General features: G+C 50.5%; 1 protein-coding gene across 3 annotated transcripts in view; it reads left to right on the forward strand.

Moving 5' to 3' along the window:
• Positions 1-8,081, forward strand: part of CALN1 (calneuron 1) — a 136,597-nt gene extending 128,516 nt beyond the window's left edge. For all 3 annotated transcript variants that reach the window (XM_066333112.1, XM_066333113.1, XM_066333114.1), the window contains one exon: positions 5,064-8,081. In XM_066333112.1, the coding sequence (XP_066189209.1) occupies positions 5,064-5,191 (128 nt within the window). In that variant the 3' untranslated portion in view covers positions 5,192-8,081. The remainder of the gene's footprint in view (positions 1-5,063) is intronic.
• Positions 8,082-11,890: the final 3,809 nt, after the last annotated feature.

Here is an 11,890-nt window from a genome sequence, read left to right on the forward strand (position 1 = left end):
CAAAAGTGCAGCAGGAACAGCTTTTCTCGTGGGATGTTTTGGCATTGCTGGTGCCAGGCAGAACCTAGAAGCAAAACAGACCTTTTTTTAGATGTTGGGAACACACACAAATCCAGCAGGGAATAAAGATCAGCTGAACTGTCAACAACGGGCCAAAGTTTTGCTCCAGGTCCCAGTGGAAGGGGACAGTTCTGGTCTGTGACAGCTGTGACAGGAGCATTTCTGCCAGGAAAGGACAGGTTGTGTCCCTGCAGCTCTCCAGGCTGGCCAGGAATAACCCACTAGTGCCCTCAGAGTTCCCAAATCTCAAACACCAGGATCCCTACAGGACTCAATAGCAGGAATTACGTGTCATGGATTGTGGCACTAAGGGACAGCTGGCAGCTTGGGGTCACTCCTAATTAGAGCCCCGAAGGAGATACTTTTTGGGTGGAATTTCTTGCGTTTAATTTATGTGCTAGCTTGGGATAAGATGAATTGCACCCTAAAAGATCTTCCTTTCTTAGTTCAACTCCTCGAATAGCAATTCAAATATTTCTTTCAACTCCCATCTATATTTAATGCATCATCCCTCTCACTGAAGGGCCTTTAATCCTCAGGAGGAATGAAGCCAAGATGAGCCCCAGTGATTTCACTGAGATCTGGGGATCTCCTAAGGGAGCAGACACAGCAGAGACTTTCAGGAGCACCTTGGTGAAAGGGGGATCTCTACTCTGTCACCTCTGGGAGTGTTCTTGGATCCCAGACCAGCCCCAAGCCCTTCTCCTCCTGTGGGCAGAGACATTCCCCTTCTCCACTCTGGACATTCCCCTTCTCCACACTGGACATTCCCCTTCCCCACACTGGACATTCCCCTTCTCCACTCTGGACATTCCCCTTCTCCACTCTGGACATTCCCCTTCCCCACACTGGGTGAGCTGGCTCAGGTGCTGAGGAGTATTGTACAGGTAATATCACCATCAGTACAAATCCATGGAATGTCTGTCATACAGTTATGCCATTATGTGATAATGAGGCCTTTATGACCGTGAAATATTCTTCAGTATCAATGTGGATGACAGACCTTGCACTTCTCACCACTCTGTTTACCCCAAATTAAATATTTGTATTGCAGTCAGGGCCAAGTCAGGGTTTCCTCAGCTCCCTCTGAACACTGAAGTCATTAGCAGGATGTCACATCTAGGGGAAGGACACGCCTAGGGCAGAGGCACAGGTTTGTCAGCTTTATCTCTGTTTTTATCAGTGCTCAGGGCAGGACAGTGAATGCTGCGTGATTTCATGGGACACAGGGAAAGGACAATCTGCAGCAACACTGTGCTCCCAAAGATTTACAGTCCAGCAGCCTTTTCCTGGCAGTTCCCTTGATCCAACACTCAGCACACAGAGCTGGTGGCACAGCAGTGTCAGTGGTTCCAGGACTGGTGCTGCCCTGCCAGGGTGGTCCCACCCTCAGCCATGACCCCCAAATCCAGGGGATGCAGCCAGCAGCTCCTCCCTGCCCCCATCCTGCTCAGCCTGGCTTGGGAATGACAGAGTGACCTGTTAAACCAAAAATAACTCCAGGCAGCCAGAGCAAGCCACCATCACTCACCTGTGGCAGTGCTGGGCCAGGGCCACTATAAATACACTGCTGCTTTCCTTGTGAGGAGCTGTTTTCCTGCGGGAGAGAAGGCTCCCAGTGCTGGGAGCACATCCCAAACCCACCGTGGGCGTTGTGACCTGGAAACAAGGCTGGCCCCATTAACCCCAGGTCCTGCTGGAGGAGTCCTGGGGGCAGTTCTCTGTGCCAGCGAGGGAGTTCTCCTCACCAGCCTGTCCTGGGAGTGTGGAGAAAATGAAGAATGACCCAGCCTTGATTTGCCTTTGCCTCGTGAGGTCTGATGGATATTGGAAACCTCTGGGTTGCTCTTCCCCCTAAGAAGGGTTGAGGATTTCTCCAGAGGAGCCTCAGGCTCTGCCCATGTCCAATGATCCAGCTCTACATCCAATCCCTGGCGTGTCCCATGGGTGGCAAAAGCTCCCACTGGCATCCAAATGTTGGCATCCAGCTCTGGGACAATGGCAGCTATGGCAACCAGCAGGAAAAGCAGATTCTGTGCTCAAAGATTATGGATTTAGAGAAAGGAGAGAACTGAGGGCAAACCCTCCCCAGTAAGCAGGGCTGGTGAAATGGAACTTCACGTTCAAGAGGGCAGCAGGTAGGGAAGAATTCCAGGAATCAGGACATCAGGAATTCCAGCTCCTCTGTCTCCCTGTGGGTTTCAAGGGAGCAGGGCAATGCTGATCCTGTCTCCTTTCTGGAGTAATTCCCAACAAACAGTGAGAGTGTCTGGCTGGCCTTCAGCCCCTGCACACGTATTCCCCTTTCCATGGGGATATTTATAGGTAATTTGGATGTTTGGTGTCCCTTCAGTGGGCAAAGAGCAGTAAATGAGACTTTTCTGCATCCTGCTGCCTTCAGGCTCTGTTTTATAACAGAGCCCTCAAGAGGTTGTTCAATTCAGGAACATTTCTGCAAAGACATGGAACATGTTTTACTCTTTTCCTCTGAAGAGCTGAGTTTGTTACCCCAATAAACCCTTGCCCAGCCTTGGGCTGCTGTTCCCATCACCAGCCCCACCCTGACAGCAATGCTGGTGGTGCCAGTGATTTCTCTGCTGCCTGGGAGTGCTTTCAAAATACAGAAATAATAGAAAAATACATAAAAAAATAACTACGGCTGGGCAGGAACAAGGTTTTCAAAGCACATGGGCACCATGCACAAAGCCCAGGAGCCACAGCATTGATCCTGTGTGGTTTATAAAAGCCAGGAAAGGAATCTAGGAGCAGAGCAGTGCAAGCAGAGAGTGAGGGATTTGGTAGAGCTGCTGGCAGGGAGGATTTCATTCCCTGCCCAGAGCACAGTGAGGCCTCACTCACATTCCCTGCCCAGGGCAGGACGGCTCCAACCCGTTGGAGAGGGTTCTGTGCCTCTGAGCTGGGGCCACTGGGAGCTGGGAGTGGGGCACAGGCACTGCTGAACACCAGCCAGAGGAGGTGATGGGGGAGCAAACTGGGGTTCAAAACCCAACATCCAGGGCTCTCTGTGTGATGAGTTTTGAGACTGGATCAGAACAAGGTGTTCTTCCATGTATTCCTAAAATAGTCTCCTTTCCAGCTTTCCAAACATGGGCACCTGGAGCCTGTCCTTGGATGCATCATAGGTTTGTTTTAGGGTTGTTGTCAGCCACTGAGAGTCTCCTGTCATCACAAGGCCACCCATGAGGGAAAGGTGACAGGGACATCCCTTCTGAGGGCAAACCAAGCCCAAAGAGCACAGCAAGGCCCAGAGCTGTCCATCCAGTGTGGCATGATCCCCTGCCTTTCCCTGATGACCTGGACAGGCCACTTGGATGAGGATCAGCAAGGCCAAGTGCCAGGTCCTGCACTTGTTCCATGGGCCACAACAGCCCCATGGAATGCTCCAGGATGGGACAGAGGAGCTGGACAGCTGGAAAAGGCCCTGGGGGCCTTGGACATGAGCCCAGGTGGCCAGAAAGGTCAATGGCACCTGGGCTGTGCCAAGACCAGGGCAGGGATTGTCCCCTGTGTTGGCACTGCTGAGGTCACACCTCCAGTCCTGAGGTCACTCCTGGGCCCCCCAGGACAATGCAGACCCTGAGGGGCTGGAGCCTGTCCAGGGAAGGGAACAGAGCTGGGAAGGGGCTGGAGCCCCAGGAGCAGCTGAGGGAGCTGGAAAGGGGCTCAGCCTGGAGAAAAGGAGGCTCAGGGGGGACCTTGTGGCTCTGCACAACTCCCTGACAGGAGGGGACAGCCGGGGGGGTCGGGCTGTGCTCCAGGGAACAGGGACAGGAGGAGAGGGAACGGCCTCAGGCTGGGCCAGGGGAGGTTTAGATTGAAAAACAAGAAAGAATTCTTCACCAAAAGGCTTGTTCAACAATCCCCATCCCTGGAAGTGTCCAAAAAACGTGGATGTGGCACTTAGGACAGTTTAGTGGTGACCGTGGTGCTGGTATTGGGGTGATAATTGGGCTGTTCCAGCCATAACCACCCTAGGATTGCCTAGAGGGACCTTCAGGGCCTTTGCACACAAATCTCCACAGTGCCCCAACACCACACGTGGTTCTGACATTTAGATGTGGGGAGGCCAAGACAGAGTCGTGAACTGGCTTTATTAAGTCACAGCATGAATTCCCACTGATGAGCTTAGCAAAAAGTAAAATTAAATAAAACTAGTGCTAAAAATCCCAACTCTATCTGCTTTTTAACTGCTGCTCTCACATCTTTTGACAATTATTCTGCAAGCATTCACTTGGAAAGGTTCTTAATAAATCTGATTTGGCTTAAGCACAGAAACTCTAAAACAGTTTGGAAAAGTGACCAATGGATACTCCTGGGAACTGTCTCAGTGGGCCCCTGAGTGTCATGAGGGGGCACTTCTTGATTTCCCACTAATTCCCAGGTTTACCTGGATCAGTTGGAGGGATTCACATAAGGTCGATAATTGCTATTAGAGAACTTCTGAGACAACTTAGTTCAAGGTGAAAGAGTGGAAGTTTAGGTCAGAGAGTGGGAAGGAATTGTTCCCTGGCAGGGTGGGCAGGGCTGGCACAGGGTGCCCAGAGCAGCTGTCACTTGCCCCTGGATCCCTGGCAGTGCCCAAGGCCAGGCTGGACACTGGGGCTTGGAGTGGCCTGGGACAGTGGGAGGTGTCCCTGCCCATGGAACAAAGATGAGCTTTGAGGCCACTTCCAACCCAACCCAACCCACTCTGTGATTCCAACTTCACAAAAGCTTAAAGGAAATACACAGCTAACCCCAAATACCCCTGTGAGCATTTAAAGGGGTCAAAATCCCTGATGAGGGAGAGGAGTTCCTGAAGGCTTAGGAAGGACTGGGATGGGCTGGTTTGGAAGTCCTGGAAGGTTGGGTGGGTTGTTTGGGAACGTCCCAGCAGGGAGAGGTGACGCTGAGGGTTCTAGTGAGAGCCCAGGAGCGTTCCTGAGCTGCTGCAGGAGGAGCACAGCCCCTGCCCTGTCTCACGGCCCGCCTTGTCCCCGCAGTGCACGCCCAGAAGCAGAACCGCCAGACGTGCGTCCGCAAGAGCCTGATCTGCGCCTTCGCCATGGCCTTCATCATCAGCGTGATGCTGATCGCGGCCAACCAGATCCTGCGCAGCGGCATGGAGTAGTGCCGGCTCGGAGAGGTCCTGGCAGCGCGACGCCGCCATGCATGCGCACCCCGGGAGAGCTCCCGCCCCGATCCCACGGCACCGACACGCGGGCACAGCCGGCGCCTGCGGCAGAGCCTGAGCCAGCAGCGTGTCCTGTGAACCAACCACATCCTTTTGGCAGGGACATCAAAGGGCTGTTCTAATGCTTTAAAGGTTTTGTTTCCTAATGCAATAATCCCATATCCAGGAGTCCCGAATTATTGCTTCGAAACAGCAATGGCAACGCGGAGGAGACGTGGGTCCGGCGCTCTGCGGTTTGGAGGGGGCCCGGCCTCGTGACTTGTCCTTATCCCAGGGCCCGCTGACTATCCCACGGAGCTCCACATTCCCAGGAAGTGGATGGTAGCATTGCCACAAGCAAGTCCTGTTCCTTTTGTTCCATGTGTTCCAGCTTCACTTTCCTTTTCCCTTATGACCATGCCATGGAGTTTACGGCATTAGAGGGAGCTAGAGCATCTTTGTACAGTATTTTCTGAGGAAAAAAAAGGGGAGAATTCGCCAGCACCATACAAAATGTCTATTTTTTGCTTCATCAACTCCACCTTTGACACGAGACTGTGGGGTAGCAGGAGTCTGTTGGCCATTTTTTTGCGACTGTGAATCAGGGCTTGAGGAGAACCCCTTGTTTTCCCACCTGGGCATTGCTGAACTTGTGCAAAGTCTTCCAAGGGACTCTGCCACCACCAGCGCCAGCTAAACCTTCCTCTCCTTGGGCCTCTCTGCATATTCAACATTTCCTCTCCAGCAGTTTTACCCTTCTTCTTTGTTCGCCTTCAAGAATTTTTTCCCAGGTGAAAATCCCGAGGGAAGCTCTTCCCGAGCTTTCTTCCCCTCTCCTTGCCTGCACAATTTTAATTTATTCCATTTCATGTGGCCTGGTTATCTGCAGTGAAAACCTCCATGGCAGACATCATCCTGTGGAGGAGGTTTTATTTTCACCCACGTGTTAAAGTGTGGATTTGACCAGCCGACTTCTCCATTCCCTCCCAGGGTCCATCCCACCACCCCCATCCCATGGGCAGGCTCCAAAGGGGGCCATCGGAAAAGCTGAGCTCATAAGGAGAAGAAGGAGCCAAACCTGAGCCCACCCCCCGTGTGTTTGAACTGTATCAGACTTCCAGATCCAGGGAGCATTGGGTGGTTTTCCTGGAACACATTTTCAGGAGCAGCAAGGAGAAGATGGAATGACGCAGAGCAGGGACACCACGCGGGAAGTGCAAGGAGCCAGGATTACTTGGGAAGGTGTTTTTCCTTTGAAACTTGACACAAATCCATGTGTTTCCCTTTGGATGAACTGTTCCCCTGGGTGCCACACCAGGACAGAGGTGATCTCCTGCCCTCCTGGGAGGAGTGTCCCAGCTGGTGACTGTGGAGTGCTCCAAGGGAGTTCCATGGAGCCACTCGGGTGTTGGAGTGGGGTGGCTGTGCTGGGACAGCTCCAGGCACACCCAGGAACGCTGAGATGTTGCTCCTGGAAGTGGAAGTAACTGTTCCCTGTGCCACAGGATGGCTCTCCGAGGGGTGCACAGCCCCAGCCTCCCTCATCCCACACTGCAGCCATTGACTTCCACTGGATCCATCCCCAACACTCATTCCAGCTCTTTCTTTTCTACCAGTCTGACTGACAACATTTACCTGTATTTTTAGCAGCCTAATTGAAAAATCTGCTGGTTGTTGTCCTGTCTCTCACCACCCCTTTAAACTCAAGTCACTTTTAGGTGTTTCAGTCTCCCACCTCCTCCTTTTCCTGCTGTTTTCCTGGTGTCCCTCCATCCCAAAGACAACACCTTTTCCACAACAGCTGAGTTGTTTTTTTCTGCCTTTCTCAAACACACAACTCCTGCATTTCTGTTCTGCTGTGACCCATAGAGGCGAACTGCAGAATGTTCCATTAAAAAATTATTCTGTCTCCTGGAAGATGGAGAGATTTCCATTTGCTACAGGGCAGCAGCCGAATATCTGTGGGATATTCTCAGTGCTGGGGAGCCCAGACACATTTTCTGTGCTTGGCATTGCAGATAACGAGATTGGAGGTCTTTTTAAAGGAAACTCATCCCCACTTTTTGGTCTCAGGGGTCTGTGGAAAGTTGGCCACTGTGGAAAAAGAGTCTAACTGTTCCTTGCCACCAAGGAATACTCATTTTGTCCCTGGGACTGTGCTGGAGTGAGCGTGGGCAGATGGAGGTGGAGGGGAGGGATGGGGAGAGCACAGGGCAGAGTGATGCCTCCACTGAGCCCACAACCCCAAACCCACAACCCCAAACCCACAGCCCCAAACCAGGTGTTTCCCCACATTTCCTCACCCTTGGGCCCCAAACCCCCAGCAGACCCCGGGCCCAGCAGCACCTCATGGACAACAATTGTCTGTGTTCCTGGAAGCTTTCTGGAAGGCTCCAGAATTCCCTCCTGCATGCTCCATAAACCCTTGTAAATACAGCCATTCTCCAGCCCAACCTTCCCCTCTCAGCTCCATTTGTAAAACCAAACCTATAATGAATATATTGGTAAAAGCCATAGCCTGGTGTCAGTAGAGTTCATTGCACAACTCCCCACTGATTTTACTGGGTACAGGATTTTGGGGGCTTTGGGGTGTGATTTTTCTGTAGGCAACTTCACTTTTCTGTTACAAATTAAGGTCATGTCTTGCCAGAGGTCTCCTTTCCCTTCCTAGAGCAGCCTTCCTCCATCTCCAGGTGTTGTGAAGAGATCCTTTCTTTAATCAGTGACTCCTGGCAACGCAGGGTGGATCAGGCCAAGCTACTCCATCCTTTCCTTCCCCACAAACTTCTCACCCAGCAGCATTGGATATCTCCATATCTCCTACCTCCCTCCCTGGCTCCATTTATGTAACATCCATTTATCTCTCTCTTTTTTTTTTTTTTTTTTTTTTTTTTTTTTTTTTTTTTTTTTTTTTATTCTACACAAGAGGGGAAAAATAGGGCTTTTTGCTGCTTTTACAGACAGGAGGTAAAAATAGAGCAGTAAAATTCTGATTGGAACCTGATGGCAAAAGCTGAGGGGGGAGAAAGCAGAAGAATCAAAGACATAAAAATAAAAACCCCACATCCCATACTTTAAGGGAAAAAAACCCTATTTAAGTGCTAATTAACATACTTTAAAAAATACCCAGACTGCAGCAGAGCTGTCAGAAAAAGCTCTAAACTTCTGCTCTTGCCAGTTCCAGGAGGATTGAAGTGTCTTTTCAGCCCTGCAGTTCTGGAGGAACAGGAGATTGCCATGGCAACCCTGGCTGTTCGTGACATGGGTGCCACTGTGGCAGAGCACACACACGATCCCAGACTTCCAGGGATGGGCAAACGGCTCCCAGCACTGGGACAGGAGCTTTTCATGGATTGGGAGATTACTGGGAATTTGTGAGCGACTCTGTTGGCTTGGCCACAAAAAACTGTGTGACATTGAGGGGGTTGACCTGCAGGGAAGGCTTCCAGTGGGACATGATGATTTCAGCCCAAGAGAGGCTTTGGTTTAATTCAGGAGGGAGTGGAATCCACTCAGCCTGGGCACTGCCTGTCCTGGGCTTGCTGAGGACACTTTGGGAAGGTTCTCCATGTGGGGACCAAGCTCTGGTGGGAAGGATTTGGGGTCCTGCTCCCACAAGGCTGCACCCCTGATCACCACTTGACCTTGGCTTCCACCACTGGCTTTAGCAGTGGTCCTGACTCCCTGCTCCTGGAGAAGCCAGCAGAAGGAACAGCAGCCTCTCCAATGCTGAAATCATTTGGAGGCCGTGGGGAAGTGAATTTCAGCAAAAGCTGCAGAAGGAGCCCTGCCCTTTGTCAGAGCCAAAGCCATTCCTTCAGGGCAGCCATGAGGAAACCACAGCTGGGGAGTGTCCAGGCAGGACAGCTGCAGGGGCTTTGTCCTGTGCACAGCCAGGAGCTGGCCTTGAGGTCCTTGTGGGTCCCTTCCAACTCAGGATATTCCATGATGATGGTGCTGGTGGCCCTGGAGAGGCAGATCCTGCTCACAGCCAGTGGCACCTGGGAGCTGTGTCACCTCTGGTGCCACCCACGGGAGCCGGGCCCCTCCATGAGTGCTCCGCTGAGGAGGAATTTCTGAGCAGAAGCAACATTAACATAACTGAAAGGTTTAAAGTAGAGAGGCTTGGCTTTGTTAGGACTGTGGTCCTCATGCTGTGGGAGGTGACAGGGAGTTAAAGAGTTCACAAAATAATTCTCCTTCCTGCTCGATGGGCACCCCCAAACCCCCCAGTCACTGTCAGCACCCGGGACACTGAGCACACACCCCAGGTCCAGGGTGAGCAGGAGGGTGGGAGGGAGGAGGACCCCCTGTCCCTGCTCCCTGGTGAGCCAGAGCTGAATATCCGGGTGTAATCCAGTTCATTTGAGAGATTCCATCCCAGTTATCCAGAGGTTTCACCTGTTGGACACGTGCACTGGAAGGGCTGCATGTTGGTTGCTTTAATTCCAGCAGCTTGGACACCATTCTTATTAAGCTGGGCTGAGTAAAGAGGGGTTTTAAATCCAGAACTAGGGTAGGAAGGAAGGAAAGCAAGCCAAGAAAACACTCCCAAGGCTGCTCTCTAGATGGCTGAAATCTGTTTGGATGAGCCAAGTACCCACTGGTTCTTTCTTCCTTTGAAGCACAGGAATATTTTGTCCCAAAACCCCACTCTGCATCCTCCTGCCTGTTGCAGAAGAGTGAAACATCTCCTGGGAGGGGCTCCATTCTTGGTGAGGGACAAGGAGGGGACTCTCAGCTTTTCCCATGGAAAACTGGTCCCCTGCACGTGCTGGGAGCTGCCAGGGCTGTCACCTCCCCGAGGTGACAGGAGCACAGCCCCCATCAGCCCTGGAGCAGCGAGGGGAGAAGCAGTGGGAGGAATTACATTAAAAGCTCTAAGAATGAAGTCCCCTATTTTACCCACCCCTGTAATCCATGATTTAGTTCCTGCTTTATGGATGAGCGTTTGAAAGAAGAAAAACCAACTCTTCTAAAATGAGAATCTGATGAAGTGTCTTTTTTTCTTGGCTCTGAATCACGCTTCCATTCCACTGATGAAGATGTACAGAACTTGCTGGGTTTCAATCTATTATTTTACCCTCCTGTGCTCTGACAGTGCAATTACATCTCCCTGGCATCACTTAAAACCTGTTCCTTTCCCAGGAATTTAATGCAGAAAAAGAAAAGTTTCACAACGTTTCCCATCTCTTTCTGTTGTTGGCTGTTTATAAGGATGGGGTCTGTACTTCTCCAGTTCAAGAAGGACATTTTAGGCAGCTCTAGGGAGTGCAAAAGCTTCACCAAGAGCAAGGCGGGCAGAAAATCTAACACCGTTTAAATTGGAAGTGTGCTCCATTTACATCTTTCCAGTGGCAAAAGTCTGGAAAAGTGCTGTGATTTGGCATCTTCACTTTGAAATAATTGCAGCCCCAGAAGAAGGAGAAAGGAGAAAAAAGAAATCCCCTGGATCTAGAGCTCAGTACTTGACAATTTGATGATGAAAGTACCACAAGCAGCTTTTCTCATTTTCTGTCAAGACAGACCAAAATACTTTGTAGCCTTGAAAACCACTTTAAATGACATGGCCATTTTCCACCCAGTTATTTCCCCAGCTGTTCCTGGCCTGTCCTTGCCAGCATCCCAAACCAGCAGCTGGATTTGCCCTGCTTTAGGGGAGATCCCTGTTCCAGCTTTCCTTTCCCGGCTGGTCCTGTGTCTCCATCAGCCAGCCAGGAGACCTCGGGAAGCTCTGGGGTGGCTCCAGGAGCTCCCATCTGGTGCCACCAGTACTTGGGCATGTCCTGTCCCTCCTGGGGGCAACTCCAGAGGGTGCAGGTGATGTTGTTGGCATCAACCCCCAATTCCTGCCCCTATTCCCACAGGAAGCAGCAGCCCGAGGATGGGGTCACGTTCCTGAGCATCCCTTGCAGAGCAGCCAAAGCTCTTCCAGCTCTTGTTCAGATTTCTCTGGGCTGGGGGAGGAAGGGAGAGCAGGTTACTCATGGGCCCCAGGGTCAATCAGAAGTAACTCATTAGAGTTAATTAGCTGCAAGTGGAGTAAGCCCAGGACCCAGCCTGTTGCCATTTAATCCATAGGAGGATCTGAGGAATCAATCCTGATTCATCTCTAGGAAGTTCCCCACTAATCCCTGTGTCTCCCTTTTGTCACCATCTCATGTTTTCCAGCCATTTACTGTTCATTTGTAAACTCACCGGGTTTTTTTGGCTTGTTAATGAAAGACATGGCTTTTTAATTAAAGACAAAAATTCACAGAGTCAGCAGCATAATAGTAAAAAAAAAAAATCAAACAAAAAACCTTTGTACAAAATACTGTAAATATTAATATAAATTAACTGGGCATGCAACTGAAATAAATCCTATGTTATTGCAAGTAATCTGAGTGTATAAAGGAGTGTATAAAGGAAAACTGAATGCCATATGTATCAGCTGTTCCCTCTAACCAAACTCTACTGTAAATATATAATCTGTATAAAAATATTTTAATTTTACCATTATTTATGCAATAGAAATAAAGGTTTTTTTCTTTTGATGAAGCTTTTTTTCCTCTTTTGAAGCACTGATATTTATTCATGCCCGAGTACAAGAGCAAAAGCAAGATTTGCATAAAATATTAGGACAGAGACCCTTTATTCCTTCTGAGAGATACATGA

Source organism: Sylvia atricapilla, chromosome 20 (assembly GCF_009819655.1).
Source record: "Sylvia atricapilla isolate bSylAtr1 chromosome 20, bSylAtr1.pri, whole genome shotgun sequence".
NCBI lineage: Eukaryota > Metazoa > Chordata > Aves > Passeriformes > Sylviidae > Sylvia > Sylvia atricapilla.